A 22,420-nucleotide genomic window follows, 5' to 3' on the forward strand; every position below is an offset into this window, starting at 1 on the left:
CAAGATGAACCCTGCAAATAGTCCAAGAAATTCAGGGGGTTCAACCCCCCCCCCCCCCCCCCAAATTGTACCTTTAGTAGTGCATTTGGGAGAGGGAAACAAAGGGGAAATCCTCCTCCGCATGTATGGCATGATGAGGCACCCATTACAGGCCAGTGAGTGGATGTACACAGATATGGCATGTCAGCATGCAAATGTTTGTTCGATTTCTGTCTCAAACTTGGTATTGCTGTTCTGGTGCCGCATTCCGAAAGTGGATTTCATTTAACCTGCTACATTTCTGCTTAAAAAAATTTAATCAGCTGTCGCACCTGATCTACAAATGATCCGTAGGTGTAAGCCGCAGAACCACTGGGGTACACCAGAACATCCAAGATGAAATGTACGCACATGAAAGCAGCAAAGTGCCCAACCAAAACAGTTTCTGAAAATGAGTAAAAGTCTCTGCCAAAGAGTATTAAAGTTAAAATACTAAAACTGACTTCTAGAAGTATTTGTGTCGGCCCAAGAATGACTACTGACCTCCCACCCCCCGCCGACTCCTTCCTGCTGTCCTCTCTCCATCTGTTCACGTCTGTACGCTGCTCATAGCCACAGTTGCTTCGCAGTAGTTGCACTAACACAGAATTTAAAAATATATTTGTAAAATGCCAAATTATTAGAGTATTTAAAGTGGGACTCCGCAACAAAATCGCCACAAAGGTTGTGGTATATCCGTAACCTTTGGGATGTTTGGAACATGTGTACGAAATACCGCATTCCAAAACTGCGTAGATTTTATTCGAACAAATTTATTACGAAGCAAACACTTTGCCTCTGCGAAGCTAGAGGGCAGTGAAAGCTATACCTGCTGTCATCATCCGACATCTTTTCCCGGCACAGCTTCATTTGGCCTGCTAGTGTTTTGGAAGGATACAGCCTTTTTCGAAAGCATACTCGCTTCTACTCTGTCGCAATCGACGCCATAATGGTCGGCTCAATATGTTGCACGAGTGGTTGTGGCAAGAGATTCGCTACAAGACGGAAATGGCAACTACATGGGGCGTCCTTTTTTGTTTCCTTCAAAATGCAAGAGAGAATGCAGGTTTCGAAGCAGACGACGCTGAGTGACGTCACGGTATCCTCCTCCAGACCAACTGCCGTAGTATGGAGCTGTGTTTTCTGCTCTTCAGGTTGCTGTTGTCATCATTTCGGAATTAATTACTGGCTCAAAATGAATGCAAATGTTGTATTTGGTATCGAGGCGGTTGTTCGTGTTCCATACGATGCTCACCTCATTTTTTCGAATCATTGCGAAGACTCCCTTTAAGTTACGTACAAGTCTGAAGAGAAGCAAACACAACAAGTGAAGCAGGAAACTTCCCTGAACGTTTTTGTCATCGGCGGCGCTTTTAATTACCTGGTCGAAGCTACCGTAATGCATCTTGCACCACCTTGAAGTTTTTATTTGCATTTCCACTTTTAGTGCATAATGTTTTGACTAAACAGCAAAGCAGCTACAACAGACGTACATATGTTATAAAAGCATTTATTTGCAAGGACAATTTAGGGAAGTAATGGGGTACAAAACGTGACCCAACAAATGGCAGTCGTGAACAGGTGGAAAGGCTTCAAATGAGCCAGCTATACCTCAACCTTTACTTCCTGGTGGCTTACAGCAGGTTCATCACACGTCTCAATGGTGAAGAATTTTACATGTGCTACAGTTGTAAGTTGAACATTTCATACAACACAGGTGATTGTGCCACAAAATGTTATAAAACATGTTAACACATCAAGTGTACTGGTACATTTCTGAAACATGAATATGAGGAAAGAGAAATCTATGTACAGTGGCCCGCAGTGAATGAGGGTAGACTATTTCTTGCCTCTATTGATACCTTCTTTTATGTGTTTCCCAACGGAGCAACAACTGCAGCTCCAACGCATGGGAGTTCCACACCGAAATGAGATGACATCTTGTCTTTTAAAATGGGTGCACAACCTCATTTTTTTTCCTCATAGTGTAAAAATTCCCTTTTTGAAGGAACTACAGAGCTGCTTATGGCAAGAGCAGAAAACTAACCATCAGAACAACAATCGCATTTTTGATAGAACATCAAAGCAGTGCTATTGAGACTCCAATCGTGATGCTGCGCTTCTACTTTGCTGATCATGAAGGGTGAAGTGTGCAGAAGAATTTGACGGCATAAGTCTCGCCCCCATTCCTTAGCACCCTGAAGCATTTGATGATGATGATGAGATATCTGGATGAGGGGTCTTCTGGTGCTATCATGAACGTGGCCAAGAGCTGTGTGGCCACCTGAAGAGAACAAAGTACAATGTGGTATCAATGCCATTCCAAAATATTCCTGCAGTACAATCACCAACAGATATTTCAGACTCCAAAAAATCAGGCTTTCCAATTTTTCTAACAAAACTAGCCGCTTTATGGAACGCCCAACAGAACCAATGCGTTAACACTTCCAAAAACAAGCTTGCTTAGTTTTTAGGACCTAGGTCTCCCAAGAGCCAGCACTGCAGAACTCCAAAACTTCAGTGCGCTTCAGAGACTGATATTTCGGACTACTTCACCAAGGGATCTGCCGAGGACACTCTGAAGCACGTGTGTAGTGGTCCAAGGCTTATGTGACCAGGCAGGACAGGTCCTGCTCTTAAGGTCGTGGTCCCGCTGTCCCTGCTTGTGGGATTGTGTTTTATCCTGCTTTAACTGCAACAAACCCCCGAACAAAAAAGAAAAGATGCGGCTGAACAAGCACTTTCTGCTTCCACACGGCCTCCTTGGTGCTTTCCACCATCTAGCCAATGGAACATTCTGATGTGTTGGCCAACAAGCCATTCCTAGGATTGATACTTTGTTGAAAGGAAAGACAGTCGTGTGCATGTTCGCTCATCAAGCTGCCTCGCTGGGATCGACATAATGATCACAGATCATGACGCTGACGATAATGACGAAATGGAAGTGCAAGTTTTTCCCTTCATAACTGCAAGAATGAAGACACGCTAAATAAAATACATTGTGGTCAAGTATGTGATTTGCGTGCTAGTGCATAAAATGCAAAAGATAAATAAATGAAGAGAATACAAAGTGAAAACAAATAAAAATAACTGCGTTGAGTATAGGCCCATTAAAATGTGTTACATTTTTTTACTGACATTTTCCTGGACATTTGGGTTCTAGTGAAACAAAGAAGTCATGTGACAGCTTAAAAAAAAAAAAAAAAGTTTTACCCCAAGAAAAGTACACAACTCACATCTGACGAAGTGATCGGTTTGTTCACTTCTTGGACTTCTTGCTACTGTGGCGGTCATCCTTGCGGTCCTGTTTGGCACGTTTTGCTGTGCCATTCTTGACAGGACTCGGTGTGCTTGCCTTGCGCTTGTGCTGCTCTTTGCGATCACGGCCCTTGCGGTCTCTGTCTCTGTCTCGGCTCCCTCCTACTCCTCCTGCTCCACCACCTGCCCCTTTGCGCTTTGTGTACTCATCCTCAAACTCATTGCGGTTACGATCAGCTGTAAGGAGATTGTAAGAGATTGTATGGCTTTAAGTGGCACGCTCTCGCTCCAAAACTTCAGCAGTCACCATCAGAAAATCGCAAACCGAAAAAGGTCATAGGGATAAATGCCTCCACGTATAGAGGTGTGTGCAGGTGCAGTTACATCTGGCTTGCGAATGAGAACAGAACGTTCTGAAATCTGCACAAATAACACCGGATGCCTCTGCAGGGCGCATGGATATCTGCATTTTATCCCCAAATATGCATTACTGTCTCTGCAGACGTCCCCGTGGTGGAGCCACAACTGAGAGAGCACTGAACGAATTCAAAATGGCGTGTCCTTAGTGTGTCATTCGTTGCGTTGTTGCGCAGTTCACTACAATTACTGGACAACTGTGAATGATGTAATGTTCCTAAACAGATTGTATGGACAGAAGTAAAAGTGTCTTTCCCATAACATTTTTGTCATATAGATTTCTTCCCTACAAATGAAATGAACGCGGATGTGCTGAACATTCGCACGGGTGCTGTAGTAGTGCGGTTGTGGTCGCAAATCTTTCAAGCGTGGGTACTGTGTGGATGCATCCGCACACACCTCTATCCACGTATCTTTGCAATGTGAGCCTGAAAGTTTGTCTATTCAACTACTTGTTATTCCTAAAAGGTGTCACCATTATGCATCACCAGAAACAAGCACTGCTAATGTGGATAGAGGAAGAAGTAGGTACACAGACAACATACATCGATACTGGTCAAGCACATACAATACAAGCAGGATTATAAATACCGTTACACAGACACTTTTGGAAAATATATTTGAACACTGAAGTACTAGTAAAAGCATATTAATTTCACATTACATTATCCTAACAGACAAAGGGAACAACAACATCTCATGGTCCTACCTTCTCGAGCCTCTTCCTCAAGCTCAGACCAGTCCTTGCCGCTTTCTTCACTGCTGCCAAGGTCATCATCAACTAAAAACATGGCAATTCAGCAAATCAGAATATTTCTGTTGTAAACTACACTGTCATTGAAATGGGACCACAAACACAAGCTCGTTTATTCTGTCTACCTGCAGAGCCAGACTCATCTTCAGTGACCTCAGAGCCAGAGTAGTCTTCAGAGTCTTCTGACTCAGACTCTACTTCTGAATCTTCACCACTTGGGTTATACACCTCATCTTCTTCATCTTCCTCCTCTTCGTCGGCTGCATCCCCATCTTCATCGGGGTCCAAGAAGGCCCATCCACCGTTCTCGAAAAAGCCCTCTGGGTCATCGGTGATGGTCTTCATAATCTTGGTCCAGTTCAAGCTCTGGATTCCTTCCGTGTAACGGATATCACATGAACTGAGGAAGAAAAAGAGCACATAGCACACATATGCTTTACATTCTGACTTACAGTTGTGCAAATGAACTGGAGCAAAGCAGAGCAAAGGCAAAGCTGTATCGTATGAAGTCTATCAGACCATTTGCAAGTCAAATGGACAGAACGAAAAAACACACCACAACAAACAACACTAATGCTGACTTTTATTTTTTCACAGCGCGCACACACAGCAGATTAAATTAAATTTAAAAACAGACATACGCAAAATACAAATATGAGGATTTGGGCTCTACACGGATACCAAGCAGCTGACTGTTCCATTTGTACCTTAAAAACGATGAGCAGATGGTGATGAAAAGGTTTGGAGCTTCAGTTACAGCTCAGACAAGCATTTGTAGTGTTGTATTCTATTGAACCCTGTCCACCACATTAGTTGGCTTCAGTTCTTAACGCGTAACCAGATTTTTGAAGCTTTAGAGGTTAAGAATTTGTAGTTTCTCTTCAGTTCTATGTAAATCCCTGCTCAGGAACAATGTTAAGTATCCACCTCCAAAATGTAGTACAAATCAAACGCGCAGAGAAGTCTCGCTCTAAGTATTACAAAAGGAATAGGCTGCTTTCCCACCCCCTCCATCTTGCCTCCAGTTAACAAATGCATAGATTTCATGGATGATTTATGTGTTGCACAGCCATAGAAGCCTGTGCACTTACATGTGCAATGCTGTGATTTCAATTTGATTTCGATTAGAGTTATTTTCATGACCATACCTGTGCAGTTGAGTATTTAATTCCTATTGAATTACTTGTCTTTACAAAGATTTTCACTGACGCAACTAAGTTAGAGCCAGTGTCACAAATTATGTTGCTTCGTAGTCAAGATTAACATACTTGAGCCATTCTTTGACGTGGTCCAGCATGTTCATGGGAATGGCATTGACCATGGCCACCTTTTTGTGGTAGTCCTTGAACACAAACACCATGTCGAAGTTTTTGAGGTGAAACTGTACTCTTTCAAAGTGAACCAGTTCAACCTCTTCTAACGTAATGATGAATGGTGGCTGAAAACACACACAAAGAAGAGCGGTATTAAGAAACGGTGTCCGATAAAGTAACTGCATGTTTGGTCAGCCACCCTCTACAATCCAGCAATGAAATCCTCAATGTGGCACAAAAAAGGAATTCACATCAACGCCAAACGTCCTAGTGGCTGCACTTCAATCACCGTAACTTACCCAATCTGTAAGGTTCACAAGACAGCCAGAGGTTGGCTGCAGAAGCACTGTGCTGCGGTAAGGCACACCAGGGTAGCCAAGATCCCGGAATGGCGTGTCAAACTCTATTTCAGCCTTGGTCACTCCTTCCACTTTCTCGCAGAATGTTTTGAAAGCGTTTTTCAGCTTCTGTCTGAGCTCACGCTCGGCCTGTGTGGCGAATAACACGGCAAGAGGGTGGCAGGTTTAAATAGCAATAACTGCAACTCATTGTTGAGGCACACTTCATGTACAACACACTGAAAGCAATGCATTTTATGACGAGAATACACACCTGCTCAGCAGCGAGGTCATCTCTATCGTGCATGTGCTGGTGCTTTCCCAAGTCAGTGGTGATCTCACCCACTTCTGTGTAGAACTGCACATCGTTGTGCTTCTTTTTGCCGAACATGATTGCATTCTGCAAGCAAAAGAGAGGTCATAAAAGTCAGTGCGGTCAGTGCCTGAAAGGTCATAAAAATAGTTGCGATGACCATAGAATGTTCATGCCTTTGCTTCCATTTGCAAGCGTGAGCGAGTGTGTTTAACTCATTCACTCGAACACCGTGCAATGTTGATACTGCATATGTACCGCCGATGAACTAGCACAGAAATAGCTAGTTCACAATGTAATGGAGCTTCAGCACAAGACCAGCTTAGGGTAACGTTCTAAGGGAGTGACAGCTAATGTTCCGTTCTTTTTGTTTGACAACTTGCAAAGCCTGTAGTACAAACTAACACTTTGCTATGAAATGATAGTATTGTCTACTTGCAGGCAGATTCTCTATGCCAAACTAGATGAAGGGTTGTGCAGTACACAGTTCATTGAACAGACATGCAAGACAATTACTTGCAACACTATGAACCTGCAACCTACAGCAAAGGGGAATGCTCGACATGTCGAAAATAGCATCTATGCATATCTTCAACTGCTGTTGTTGAGATATCAGTGCTCCCCCCTCACTGCCGGTTTCAGAGAAAACCAGAAAGAGTAAAAGACGTTCACACTCTGATGTCACCAGTCTGGGTTACAGCACGTACAAAAGGGCATATCATTAGGTATATGATGTAGCAGTGAAGTTTCCGTTTACACAGGCATGCACACAGGAAGGCACACATAATTAATTACAGACCATTATAAGAGTGCCACAACCATTGTTAACGGTACTGCATAAAATATTTACAGCACGAAATAATTGCTAGTCGTTAACTCTGCGACACAAAATGAACATGTTTCTTCACTGCAAGTCTGCATGTGGGAGTGTTGAACATGAACTTTACTTGATTTTGGGCAGTTCCAGTGTTAACTTTAGAGTAACGAGAACACTTCTCGGCCAATGTGCTCAATAAAATTGTGCAGCCCATCACATGTAAAGGCTTATGTGAGCACAAAGAAATTCAGCTTGACGAAACAGACATGCCTATGGAACACAAAAGCTCTTCTCCAGAGGCAACAAATGAGGTCGCTGCACTTTGCTACAGCATTTCAATACGTTCCAGTTTTCAGGTATAACAATATACTGATACAGTTACGGCAATTTCGATTCCTGCCAAGATTGCTATCGCACAATTCCTACTGAATTTTTGAACAAAAATTCGAGGTTTTTTTCAAGGATACAGTCGTCATGTTGTCAGGTGTGTAAATGTTTATGACCACGGCTTCAATATTTTGCAAAAATATTTAAGAGCTACGGGTATCACATAAGAGAATACACGGGGACTGCACAATAGTGATCAGTTCACAGATGTGACTGACAACTCCTGAATGTTAAAGTTCACACGACAGAAAGGAAAGTTGATTAATATAACCGAGTGTGCCGTTAACTTCTTGCTGCTGATTCCTATAGCAAAGAGTGCTAACTACTGTGGTTTCAAAACTATAGTTGTGACTCCGGATAAGCGTAATCTGCACTAGAAGCTCCATGAGAACAAGAAAAACATGCAAAGTCAAGGGTTTTCCAGACCTTGAAAATAGCATTTTTTAAATACCAGGGCATTAACGGGTTTCAAGGACCAGTGGGAACCATGCTCTCATCGTAGCAACGCAAACTGCGATGCACAAAATCTATTTTGGTGCAGAGCAGATAGTGAAGGCATTCTAGTTCAGACTGCCATGTCAGCCTGACTGAAAAAAGCTAGGAACACTGGCGACTTCACACCCTGCATTTAGCAAAACTCACACAACACTCATACAAAGCAGGGAAGGATAACGGACGTATTTTCATTACAGTTTCCATTTTCATTACTGCTATATTTTCGTTTCCGTTATCCGTTTCTGATACCAGCCTTTCAATTTCGTTTCCGTTACGTTTCTGTTGCTGTTTTCGGTAATAATGCAACGGCTGTTACAGAGCCGCCGGAGGACAGACCCGTCCGGCTCTGTCAGCACCCTGTTTTGCTCAAGTCCTGCTTCGGTGTCACGCGTACACACTACACAAGTAATTTTATGTCATCGGGATGCGCACATCTTGCAAGACTTTAAAAAAATGTACGAACATGTCTTCAGTTCTTGGGTCACTCGGAGTCCAGCAACTCAAGATGGGCGTGACCTTCATCCAATGTCGCATTGATAAGCGGACGCTCTCAGTAATAAATAATACATGCCATGCCACGGTGAAATTTAAAAAAAAGTAAAAAACGAATAACTAAAAATTGTAGGCTGTCATCCTGGTGCAATGGTGGAGTACAGTGATATGTTGATGTCATTGAGTTATGAGGACTGGGACGAGATAAGCAAGGGATGTACCTTTGAGTTCCAACATTTCGCTTTCTTTCGATGCTCTCATGTAATATTTAGAGCATTACAGGGAATGCAGTCATCAAAATACAAAAATAAAATGAAAAGACACTAGTCCTGGTTCCTTTATTTAACACTATTTCTGTTTACAAGATTTGGTGCGAGACCGCTAGGCATGCCTAAAGTGAAATGTCATCGCACAACAGGAACAGCCATTACCCGAATTCAATACCGGATGACAATTTTCGTTTACGTTTCTGTTTCCGGTAATGGAGGACCGTGGTACGAGTTTCCGTTTCTGTTATCGTTACCATCTCCAATTTCGGTAATATACCGTTTCCGTTACCATTACCGTTACCCGTCCCCGATACAAAGTTTAAAATGGACAAAATGAATTACTCACTCGTAGCGTAAAATGGAGTAAAATGATCATTTCACCGTCACATGGCTGGAAAAATGCGTGCTTGATGTTGTTGTACAAGATATCCACCTTGTCACCCCGCACCGATGTGAATCGGAAACCTGACGGAAAACGTGGTCAGTCACAACAATGCTTCCGCTATGCACAGAACAAAACCTGCAAGAACAAGACAAGGCAAGTGAACGGACAGTTACCATTCAAATGTGCCTCCAAGATGCCAGATATTCGCTTGGAATAAATGTTTGGGCGAATGTACAGGTCCTTCAGCTTGGGGTTACCCTTGTTCGAGCTCAACACCAAGGTATCTTGTTTCACAATACCCTATGACGATAAACATACATTAGCATTGAATGTACCTTATTCCACCAGCTCCCAAGCTCACCTCCTTTTCTCTCTCTTCAGCCTCTCTCGTTTTGAATTTCTTTTGCACTTCCTTGATGAGCCGAAAGGCAGTGTTCAGGTTTGATGACGGGGCCGAGATCTCACCGGGTTCTTTCACATTTGTGCTGCGGTACGTACTGAGGAACACAGGATAGAAAGAACGCTAATTGTCATGTTAGAACCTTTTAGAAGCACAGCTTCTCAAGTGGACGAAACAACATTTCGGGAATGTGGCGCATCAAGCATCTTACTCACATCTCCTTGAGAAAGGTAGCCTCAGGGTTGGGAAATATGTTTCCTTCGTTACGGCCCAATGCAGATCCGGGATGAAAGAAATTGATACGAAGGTAGGTGTAGTCTCCCTCCACTGATTGAGATATATTCTACACATGAAAAAAAAGAAAAAAAGAAAAAGATGAAAGGACATGAAAGTTTAACGGATACAGCACATGCTATAATCAAGGCTAATTGTAGAGCTTCAGAATTCTGGAAAGCATTTTTTTTAGGTAAAATTCTGTAAAGCGTGCATCTAAAACTACTTTAAATTTGAGTAAGAGGCAAACATACACAGTCACTGCAAACTGACGAACTGATCAGTCCTTATTGTGAACCTTCTTATTCGTAGCTTAAGTGTCTTCTCGCTGACTCAGCCTTGGTGCACTTAAAACGTGCCTCTGCTGAATAAACTTCAGCTGTTATAGTTTGCAGTGACTGTGTACATTTGCATTTCAGTTGCCTGTGTATGTTTTACTTGCTGCATATTCTCCTGATATTTTGTTTAATTTGTAGATAGCACTTCATGGCCTCATGACATGGGTGTCATTAGCGTCAAACCTCAAAGGCATCAAACTAATTATAGGACAAACTGTCACATACGGGGCCTCTGAAACTGAGTGTGCAGTTGTTCACCTTTGCAGCCACCAGATCAATCTCAGTGATGGTCATCTCACTTAATGTAGAATATGGTACAGCAGAACTGTCTACTCTCCGAACACCAAATCAAGTCCTTCACTGTGTCCGCAGTGGTGTCTTCCCACGTGAATGTCTTTATTTTTATTCCGTGTTAGTGCCGCTACCGTGGCTATGAGTGTATACAGACGTGGACAGATGGAGAGATGACAGCAGGAAGGTGCGGGGGTTGGGAGAGCGGGAGGGGGGGTTAGTATGCGTCCTGGGCAGGCTTCATGGGGAACTGTGCCCACATTCGTCAGGAAAGTCTGCCGGAAAACCTCGGACGGCACAGCCAGTGCCGGGATTCAAACACGGGTCACCTTCCAGTCTCTGCGTGGAAGGCGACCATCCTAACCACTACACCACGCGAGCTGGTCCACGTGAATGTACCACTTAATTTTTGAATCCCAAATGCCCGTTAACGGCTGGTCCTAGTTATAAAGAATGCAAAGCAATTACCTTGATGGTGGAGATGTGGTAGGGGACTGGGATACCAAAGATGGGAAGTATTACTGTTTCATATTTCTTGTCTGTGGGGTGGAAAAGATACAGTGAAGCAATAAGCGTGTTAGGCTATGAACACTGGCACCGCAATTTCTGTTCTTACCAACGAAAATCTTCAATTCTCTCACTTCAGGTTCCCTGGGAACTTGGTTCACAGATTTGTACGAGACATTGGACTTTCGGACTCTGTAAAGGGCAGGCGTTACGGACCAATGATGTTTACTCAGCTGCCTCGTAGAAAGGATCAAGCTACAAACATCTCTTAGCTCGTTGATGATTTTGGTGTTGACTGGTGCAAAAGCAACTAGGTCAGAACATTTGTTAGCTTGTAAATACTACCGCACAAATTTCAACTTGTACAAAGAGAAACCTAATAAATTAAATACACAACTACCAACACCGATGCTGTCACTGATGCTGCCACGGACAGTGCAATTATGGGAGTGCAATTATTCGAGCGCTCTCATTAAATGAAGCAAACAAAAATTGTTTTGTACTGAATGCCACAATGAAGAATGCATCTGTGCATTGCCAGAAGGTACCTTATTTGACCGCACATAATGCAAACCCACGTATAATGCGAAGCAACATTTTCACTGTCCGACGGAAGAAAACCTACTGCGAACCCGCGAATGGTGCGATGCAGGATTGTTGCATTCCCGTGGGGAGTAGTAAAACTGCAGATGCTGGGCAGAAGTGGATCAGATGCGAACACTTTCCAGATGATTTATTGAGCAAAACCGTCATGTGTGACGAGTTGAGTCATTGAATATCTGACGATGATCGACCTTTGGATAAACTCCAGACTTCGGATCGCGAAAGGCTTTCCGTGTACACACACACACAAAAAAACAGTGATGTCCGTTGCTGATGCCAACGACAAATAATAGACTCGTTCACACCGAACTTGCAGGATGCCGACATGCCTTCTGCATTTCGAGGTGTAGGCGGCATTTTCAAGTAACTTTCGGGCTTGCCAACGCACGTGTCCAAAGCAGCTGAGCGCCCACTAACACATGTGAAAGAGCGACACACTTTCCTTTCAGCCTCTCTCACTACTTGCTTTGCCACGTGACGTGCCGCTGTAGACGAATCACTGCGGAGCTGGAAGGGCCGATTGGAATGCTGAGGCCTCTGATCGAGAGTGTGGCGCCTAGGTACTGTATATATAGGGGGCGATTTTTTCGGGTTAAATCCGATTCCGCCCGGTTATTCCCCACCGAACTGACCTCCGACCAGTTCGGGTTAATCCCGATTTCTCCCAGAATTCCAGTCACTATGAAATCCTCATGTGACGTTTCCACTGAAGACGAACAAAGGTCGCCACATGTAATACATGTAACAATGGGTCACTTACGTTCCCAGCGATACACCAATTTTTGTCAACACTGTCTATGCCTTCAGGAATTACCGCTGGAAGATCACGATCGTGCGCAAAAAAAGAGAGAAGAAAACAACAACAATAAAAAACGAAAAAAGAGATTACGAAAGGACTTAATATACAAGAGGAGGAACAAAACACCCGATAACACCCGAAGGCACAATTATTTCTGATTTCTGCCCGATTTCTGCCCGAATTACAGATTCAAAAATAGCGCCCAATTTTTACCCCCCGAACCTGAGAAAGCTATTTAACCCGAAAAAGTCACTCCCTATGTACATATTGCGAATCCGCATATAATACCACCCCATTTTTAAGGGGCTCATTTTCGAGGTAACAAGAAAACCTCGCATTATATGCGGTCAAATACAGTACATGTTTTGTACTTGTTACAATATGCATTGTTTTGTTTCGAGCTGTTTAATGAAAGAGCACGAAAGCCATCACAAGACCAACGACACCACAGTGATAAATCTGCACCACCACTGCAACGTGACAAGAGCGTGTGCATGCATTCGAACGCGATTGTCATAACACTGGTTGCGCAGAACGTGAAGTAGCTGCCGAGAATATTTTCACATACCTCGGTGTCATTCAACTTCCAAATCAAACACATTTGTCATTTGCTGGAATATTCAATATCTGACACATTCTAGTTCGAGGTAGCCATGCTCATCCAGTGCTAATAAAATCGATACGATAGGCTTGCATAGACGCTGCTGTGAATACACAGCTGAAAATATTAGACAGCTGTAGACACCACCGTGAAGACACCGTAAGCATAAAGGACATACTTCTCATCTTTCTGAACGCCACGCTGCTGAGCCAGTCGATCTTTTGCCGCCTGGTTCAACCGCTCAGCCAGCAACTTCTGGTTCTGCTGACGCTTTTCCTCCGCTGACTGTTCTGTCTGTTGACCCAAAGAAGAAATGTTACGAGGCTTCAGTTTGACACAAAAGGATTAATCGTGAACAGAGATTGTGACGATGGAATACAACATCCAATGTTGCTCTCAAATAAACTACTGATAACAATTTTTATAATTACTGCACTTTACAATGGTGACAATTTTAATAAAACTAACCCGATATTCTTGCAGATACACAGGGCACTAAGAAGCACACATATAGAACCTCACAGTTCTCCCACAAAATGCATAACTGTCAACTTTGGGCCAGAGACAATGAACTGAAATGTTATGCACAACACAGCAGTGGGTAGGATTAAACTGTGCATAAGATACCTGCACCACCATTTTGCTGTTACAGGTTGCTGCACAAGAATGAACGCTTTGAAATTACCCTGAGCTTGGAATCCAAAATGGCTGTCCTTCGCCCACCCCGACCAAGAATCTCATCGCTTTGCTTCTTCTTGACATCCTCATTGTCATCCTCTTCATCGTCATCGTCCTCGTCATCCTAAAACAGAGCAAGGCCTACTGTTGACAAATCAGGAGCACCTTCCTTGCCATCTCCAATTCTACGTACCCTTCACGAGTATATTAACTCTGGATTGTATCTTTTAACCTCACACAACATGCATGACGGAACATCGCAAAAGTTGAAGCACGTGTACACTGCAGTCACTTGGCAGTCGCATGTAGTCAGACTTACCTTGATGAAGATGGCAATGTTTTTCAGCTTCTTCTTGCTATTTGTTAAAATCGTTGCTGGCTGCCCCTGAAGGGGTGAATTATCACAAAAACTCAGTTGTAAAAAACCACCCATTATGAATAATAAGCATCACACGTACTTCATTAACAAGGACCGTGTCACCAATGAAGAGCGCGTAGGTTTTGGCATTCTCGTCCGTCGCACCTTTGCATTCCAACCCCGAGAAGCCAATATTGATATTGAACACCATCCCTGTATGAAGAACATTGTTTAATAAACAGGAACCAGGTATGCTTACAGTACTTTAGCGAGGCAATATTATTTTACCTTTCCTCGCTATGGCAGTTGTTTTAGACTGGATAACGAGAGAGCTCTCTCTAAACTCAATGCCTGTTGCAAATCTACAAAATGAAAGTGTAGCACTCATGAAGCATAGGAGCACTTTTTTAACGAACAAAATTTTGTCAAGTATACACTTGCCCGACATTTTTCGTCATCTTGTCCACAAGATCTTTGTGGTCTTTTGAGACATGAGCAACTGCAGTGCTGTAAACGTCACAGAGCTTTACGCCATCTCGTAGCTTATCAAGGATGACATCTTCTTCCAGCTCTACGAGGAAGTTGTAAAGGTCTTGCTGTGCCTGGGTTGGGTTCACCAAGAGCGTTCGTACAACATTGGAGCAGTACGATTTGTACCGCGCCCCCAGAGCACATGTGATTGCACCGAAGTGAAGGGTGTTCTTATCACTGCAACCAAAGAAATCCAGTTTGCAATATAGAGCAGTTGCCAGGAAGAGGAGGGTCAAAAGTGGACAAAAAGTGTGGTACTTCTGAAGAGTGTCTTCATAGTAGATCATAAACCAAAACTTCGAACGAGAACATAGCAGATGACCACAAATATCTGTGGATAGTTTGCACTGTGTTGAATTGCTGGTACTTGATTTGTTTCTTCGTATTGGTTTTCATGCAATCACATTCAATCATATGTAGGGTCCGACTTTTTCGGATTAAACCCGATTCCTCCCAATTATTCCCTCCCGAATCAGTCTGGGACCAACTTGGGCTAAACCCGATTTCACGTCGAATTCCAGTCATGAATCACGTGCACTATTTACTAGCAATTTGTATGCTTGTCTGATTTAAATGGTATTTGAGTGCACCAATAAACTATGTGAAGCACATTTGATGCTACAACATGTCGTGCTTGCATCTATAACGTGTAAGGAATGCAGGTTATTATGCACATCAACTGCAGGCAGCTTGCCTGGACAGAAAGAAAATAATAATAAGAAGAAGGTGATAAAACCCAAATGTAGCACCCGATTTCACCTCCGAAGATTTGAAAATGGCAAGTTGGAATACTGAATGTTGATTGAAGATAAAGTGTGAAGGTTACACAAACCGTTACATGCATACCTTACAACACTAAATTTGAGGTTGTAGTTTCCTCCAGACTGTATGATGGCTGGATAGCAAGAGTCAACCTGAGATGGGTCGACACCAGTGACGTATTTCTTGTCACTAAAAGCCTGGTCGACGCCTTCTGCCAGCTTTGAGTGCTTCACTTTCTGTAAAGAGTATCGTTACAGTGCCCTAGAAGATTGTAGTGGAAAATGCGACGCTCCCTCTGTGAGGCTCTTGAGGCGGATGCCGCTGTGGGGCGCTGGCGTAGTTACCCCGAGCAGAAACTGGCGCCGGCGTATTGAGTTATCGCACTTCCTATGATTGTTATTTGTGTGTGCGTGGCTCTCTGTGAATTATTCCTTGTTACTTCTTTCAAAAACTTTTACTACACGACACAGTTCTACCGGCATATGCCACATAAAACAGGAAGCACACGCAATGAGGGAGACAGGTTTAAGCTTTTAGTTATGGAATGATCGCAGGCTATGACGATGTAAAGTTGGCTGATAAAGTACAAGACACAAGATTATAACGACCACAGAGTATGAATATATAGAAAAACAATGAAACTGCAATTAAATACAACACTGGATGCACATAATGTAAAGAACAAAATTAATTACTGGCAGGTAAAAATGACAAGTTTTGTGCAGCGACTGCAGCTTCGGATATTTTGCACAGTCGCGTTTCTGTGCTTTGGCTCGATTCAGCGACTTAACAAAAAAATGAAGCCTTGTGGTGACATAAAATACCATAACTTCAGCATTCAATTGCTTGCTATGTTCAGTGCAACCAATGGCATCCTGTCGAGTTCTATGAAGAAGTGCAATGACGTCCATAATGCTTTCATGGTGAAGTTCCTGCGTACTGAAGCAGCTGGTAAACACATTTTCCAAATTTTCCACGAACCTAAGCATAAAGCCTGATGGATACAACAGGCCCCCTTATCTTTCAGCTGAGTCAGCTGTTGCTTCGTGACAAGAATGATGTACAGAACCTGCAGGTTCTGTACATCATTCTTGTCACGAAGCAACAACTTTCTACACATGTCACACTTTGATTTAGACAGGAATTTTCTGGCAACATAGCCAGCTATATAAAAAATTAGTCTCTGGTCGCTTCTTGAGGATACATATGCGACATGGTCTGTTGACTTTTCAATTACAAGTTCGGCGCTGCTGAGGTCACCATCTCCAATGAACTTGTCTATCAGAGTCTGCTTTGCGCATTTGTATTCCTCTATGCCGTTTGTACTGAGCAGAGCATCTAACACACCAGGCTCCGCATTTCCATTTGCAACAGATTTTGCCATACTATAAAAGCTAAGGCAAGAAACAGTTATCAAAAACTGTTGTGGTGTTGGATGTGACAGCCTGAGGATTGCCTCACGATGCCAAAAACGTTGTCAAGCGGATCTTGACTTCGTGATGTCACGATGAACTTATACCCGACGTGCCCTGTTAAGTAGTCCATCAGGGATATCGTGCTGGCAATGGTGACCCTTAAGCTCGACAGAAAGCTACCCGGGTAGCCAGTCTTGCAACGGGGCGCGAAACAATGTGTCTCTAACTTCTTTTTCTTCTTCTCCATCGAGGACTAGCACACTCAAATACCAGCACAATTTACAGGAAGCTTCACTATTTTGATGCGTCACACATCGCCTTCTTTCGGAGTCACCAAAGCATCACGGAAACCACGCAAAAACAGCAAAAACGCTGCAGCGGACATAGGCGCTTCACAGTTTCTCCTCGGGAATTCGACAGCAGCGCCAGGAGATCCAGCAGCGGCCGTCCGCTCGTCCTTCCTCAGCTATCGGGCTGAAACCGGTTCCGCTCTTTCCACTATACTCTTCTAGGGCACTGTAGTATCGTCATGAGCAACGTTCTACTAGAAAGCGGACATTTTTTGAAGCAGTCAAAAGAAGAAGGTTAAACTAACCTTGTCAGCATCAATGATTTCCATAATCTGATCTCGCAGGTACTTAGAATAGACGTCAACTGTAACTTGGCAGGCTTTCTTAGTGATGATCACTTCGTTCTCCTCCTTGGGAGCCATCACGTACGCAACAACAGAGCTGACGTCGATCTAAATACGCATCACGTTAGTACCGTATTAACAAGATCTTTAGAACAAGCAAGACCAGTAGCAGTGTACTTGGAGCACGTCCTCCGTGTGCACTTACACTGTCAAATTTTTCTCCAGCTAGAACAGATCTCCAAGAGTCTAGGAACTCTCCTGGAAACTTGTCCTTGCTAAATTCTCCGATCGTCTTTCCCTGAAAGAGAATTATTGTAAACAGACGAACCGAAGGAGAAATGGCTTTTTATGCCAAAAACGGGAAAGAAGATCGGCGCCTCACATTTTTGCTTTTCTTGATGGCATCAATGAGCTTTTCAAAATTAGCTTGATCTTTATCAGCCTGAAAAACATAATGCTTCTGAGCGCTATAAAGACGAGGACTTAAGAAGGAACACAACACATGCGCTAACTTCCAACACTTTAGATGTTCAACCTAGTAGAACAGACTGCTCTGCATAAAGCAAAAGCCAGACCGGTTTATAGAAGGACATGCTCACTTAAAGGGAGACTCCGCACCAAAAACTTGTTGAGGTAACAGCGTGACGCCAATCTGTACCGTATGATATTCCAGTGAGTCCCTAAGTGGTGCAGATAATTAGAAAAGGAATATTTTCCTTTGAGTGCTTAGGCGCTCCTCCACTGGACGGCGAAGTCCAGCAACACTGAGCTTCACCTCACCGGTATTCCTCGCTTACGGCTTTCTGTAGGTTTTGCTTTTACAGCTGACGAATATTTTAGAACAAAATCGATGAAGCAGATGACTGGTCATCCATATGGCACGAAGAAGTTACAAAGCGTGTGCCCGAAAAACAGCCGGTGGCCCACACGAGACTACTGTTGATGTCATGCAGGGTACAGCAGGTAGGAGAGGGAACCTTCAGAAATTTCGGTTTCGTTTTGAGCTTCCCAGCTCTTCTGGCAACTAACGAGTCCCCGACTGCCAAACCAACTTTATTTCTCTTTTCGGTAGAATGTAGCAAACTTATTTACACAGCCATTATAATAGTTTCGGATTGTCCCGGAGTCTCCCTTTAAGACAAGCCACGGTCTGCACACTTTTAGAATGTGCACATTCAGCTATGACATAAGTTGGCCACGCTGTATACTGAACACCTACTAAACACTGAAGGCTTACCTTATCCCTGATGAGTAGTGTAATGGGTGGTACTTGGGCTTCATTCTCTTTACCGGATTCTACCTGCTTGAGAAATTCCACCTTCTTTTTGCTTGCTAGAAAATAGATGCCACTCTCGCAGAGGACCATAATGGTGTCTGTCAGCTCGTACCCAAATAGCCACGTCTGCAATTATAATGAAACGACAGAGATGGCAGCTCTGCAGTAACATACACGATTGTACACCGTCTCATGCAGATACGGTAGTCTTTCGTTAATTCAACCACATTCAAGGACCCCACTGGGCACCCATCAATTTCTATGAAGAAAAAGTTTCCTCATTCGAAACCCAGCAACAGCCTACACTGGATATTATTAGATCCCCGAGCTTTCACGTTTTAAGTTTTCTGAAAATTGCGGGGCCAAAATCGGGTTTTATTTCGGGAGCCGTAAAACAGGGTAAAATCGGACGACAGCGGGAGAAAAAAGCACACTTTCGGATTGAAAAAAAACAACAAAAAGACTTAGTGCTTTTTGCATTTAAGATGAACATGAGAGGCTAAGCTGCTCAATTAGTACTTTGGAAAGCTCATTTTCCGGGGTTACAGGGTTTAACCCTAAAACAAAACACAACAAGGCTCTAGATATTTTGACCCGATTGAACATGCACAGTTGCATGTTTCACCATGCACAAAAGCATTTCCCCGGGTGCTCCTACAAACATGAAACGAACTGAGATTGCTTTAGAAAGCAGAAAAGTGGCCATTTCCTTTCTGGCTTGCATGGCAAGTCAAGCAGGTGCACCTGAGCACATGCAAGGGTGGGGTGGAGAGCCAAGCAGACTCCCGATGTGGCTGCCTTGATCACTGTCGCATGGAGGCTCGACAGTGACAGTTTTCATACAAGGACAATGTCTAGAGGGGATTCAAACACGTCGCTTCCCTTCAGGTCATATGTTTGGATGCGTGCTTTGCGCGCTAACGGCAGTAGGCGACAGCTGACTACGTTGGCAACCAAAAGTGACCTGAGGTTGGACCATTTTCCAGCCATTTCCTCAATTCCATCTTCGGATAATTTGACTTATTTTCATGCTCCTGTCATAGTTGAACCAACGGAAATGTACATATGACAGTAATATGTGCAGGGATACAATATTTCATAATCATACTCACAATCACAAAAGTTAATTTACAACTACAATACTCACTGCAAGTACTCCTTGACTTGGCACTCCAAAATATTCCACGTGCCACATTAACTCTGTACCAGTGTTGGGGGTAACTCATTACAGGTAACTTGTTACTGTAACTATATTTCTTTTTTGATAAATTTTAACTTAACCCATTACTTTTGGGACCAAGTAACTTGGGAACTTGGGAAACTCGTTCCATTGTTGAAGTAACTTCATAAGTCGGGGTAAGTTCCAAGTTCCTTTTGTTCAATTTTGATGCACAAATAACATGAGTGACCTCCCTCTCTATTGAAACACCAGTCATGTGCACGCTGATTGCATGTGCACAGCACTTCCTCGTCTGACTCAGATTCCTTGTTGTTGCGCGATGAAAGCTACGAATTCAGTTTTTGGCTATGTATCCCAAGAGTCAGGTGATGCTCCTTGTAGCAGTAAGTAGTGTACTTCTAGTGGCTGAGGGCACTGCATAGCCGAAACGTCATACTTGACGGTGTTCTATTAAATACATGTAGAAGATGGCAATTCTCTCTGGCCTCCGTTGAAGAATTTTATTTCGACACCAAGACCATCAAACGTCAACCTAAGGAAGCACGTGGAAGGTACAGCTTCTTTCATCATAATTTTGAAGTAGCAAAACCATTATAACACGTCTAGCACCGCCCCTTGTATCACATTACATTCACAACGCGTATTATTATACAGCGGCGCTGAAGTTGAACCAATGTTTCAGTTTTCTACTCACCTGGATGGCAGTAGACTTGCTGTAAACAACCTCCTCATCGACACCCACAGCCGAAATGAGGGCGTCCATCTTAGCAAGAGGGGCATATTGGCCTTCTGGTTTCTGTAGGAGTTACAAAGACTACTCAATGCGAGGGACTCTACATACAAGCGCATCTATCTAAACCAATGTTCATCTTCAAATGGTAGCTGCCAAACTACAGACTAAGACAGAAGGACAAAACTGTCCTTCCGTCCTAACGCCTGTCATCTGGCGGCTCTCGTCCAAGGTGTGCGTATCTCTGCTGAGAAACAGAAGCAATGAGCGTAATGGAATATTACCAGCTCCTCGCCACAGTCAAGGACCACCATAACGTTACTGATACAAGCTCTAGTTTTGTCTTTCTTTTTACAGCAATGCAAGCTGAAAATTGCTTGGTCAGAATAAGAGCAGAAACACCATCCTGCAAGGTGTAACTTTTGATGCACCAAGAGGTGCAATGGGTGTAATATACACTCAGAATGTCGCGTTTCTTTTGTTAGTTATGACACATAATTGTGTCAATGGCCAAGAGGGAATAGTTTATGCATGGTGCACATACATACATTCATTCTCTGCAAAATAAAAAGCGTCAACAGAATGAAGGAACATTTGATGTGAACAAAGCGGATGTGACTGATGAAATTTTTATAGTGGAATCAATAAGAAACAAGTATACGAGTACACTCAAGGAGGAAGAGTGGGAAAAGATTTATGAAAGAGGCACTCAAAATGCCAGCGCTGCGTTCTGGCATTGAATTTCTCTTCCATCTGACATGGTAAACACAACCATTGTTTTATAATAGGTCACTCTAGCTACACCAATGATGTACACTCAGGAGGCAAAGCTAAATACAAGGAAGATAGCATGAACTGGTGCAATGATTACAAAAGCGGACTGTGCGATATTTGTCAAGAAATTCATGCATAGATATTTTACGTTCGCGAACAATAGCCAAACGAGTAATGCAGGTACTCCACAACTATTCAACAGGACCCATTTATGGCTTCAAACTGGTCTCTTACTCAGACGGGTAGAATGCGTAGATTGCTTTGTACGGCTATCCGAAATCAAGACATCCTCGTACGTGTTCCTCTACTCAAACGAGCACAGATGCGGTACAACACCAATCTTATGTATTAAGGAAAGACAGAGGAGAACAAGGACTTAGAACTGGAACTAAAGAGACGTTGTTGGGAATCTCTTCCCTTGAGTATTAGTACACGTGCTGCGAATCACTAGTTTTCAAGCATAAACACTGTCAAACCTCATATTATTATATCTGTCGCATGCGGCTAATCACTGTAACAATTATTACAAGTCGTCAGTTCGCGTACAAAACAAGTGTGAACAATACTAATGTGTGAACAACAACTGTCTTTGTATCACAACACGGAGAAACAAATGTTGAGCCCTAGCTGAACAGATCGTACAAATGTTGGAACTACAGAAATGTAATTTCTGAAACGTCGCTATCATACCCTCCAAGCTGCGTATAGCCGTCGCATACGCCGATAAAACGTGTCTTTATTTACTGTTAAGTTAGCCATTGCGCTTTCAATCAGCAGCAAATGGCGGAATACGCGGTAACTTTCAGCTCGGAATGGCGCGAGAGCCTCTAAAACCACTGTCTAAAAACCGACAAGTTGAATGCAAAAGCAATAGCCATTCCAATCCAGCTCTGCGATTGGCCGAGAAACGTGCTGACATAAAAAATATATGAACAGAGTTGTTTTTCTTACAACGCAATTTAATTCCTCATAAATTCACGAATACTGAACAAGTGATTTTCGAAACAGTATTTT

The 22,420-nt window shown here is 43.2% G+C and overlaps 1 protein-coding gene across 1 annotated transcript; it reads right to left on the reverse strand.

Annotated features, from left to right (window-relative positions):
- Positions 1 to 1,512: 1,512 nt before the first annotated feature.
- Positions 1,513 to 22,256, reverse strand: LOC135378339 (FACT complex subunit SPT16-like). The gene is made up of 26 exons (XM_064611354.1): positions 22,097 to 22,256; positions 20,597 to 20,698; positions 18,684 to 18,848; positions 17,829 to 17,888; positions 17,652 to 17,744; positions 17,408 to 17,554; positions 15,482 to 15,633; positions 14,546 to 14,812; positions 14,393 to 14,466; positions 14,205 to 14,317; positions 14,066 to 14,131; positions 13,754 to 13,870; positions 13,247 to 13,362; positions 11,175 to 11,257; positions 11,027 to 11,097; positions 9,872 to 9,999; positions 9,618 to 9,753; positions 9,430 to 9,556; positions 9,218 to 9,336; positions 6,373 to 6,498; positions 6,060 to 6,248; positions 5,716 to 5,885; positions 4,573 to 4,847; positions 4,403 to 4,474; positions 3,255 to 3,513; positions 1,513 to 2,302 (listed from the first exon to the last, which is right to left on the reverse strand). Exons 1-25 carry the CDS (start codon positions 22,163 to 22,165, stop codon positions 3,278 to 3,280), a joined length of 3,273 nt encoding a protein of 1,090 aa, XP_064467424.1. The 5' UTR covers positions 22,166 to 22,256; the 3' UTR covers positions 1,513 to 2,302; positions 3,255 to 3,277.
- Between the last annotated feature and the right edge of the window lie 164 nt (positions 22,257 to 22,420).

The sequence above is a fragment of the Ornithodoros turicata genome, chromosome 1, assembly GCF_037126465.1.
Source record: "Ornithodoros turicata isolate Travis chromosome 1, ASM3712646v1, whole genome shotgun sequence".
In the NCBI taxonomy this organism is placed as follows: Eukaryota; Metazoa; Arthropoda; class Arachnida; order Ixodida; family Argasidae; genus Ornithodoros; species Ornithodoros turicata.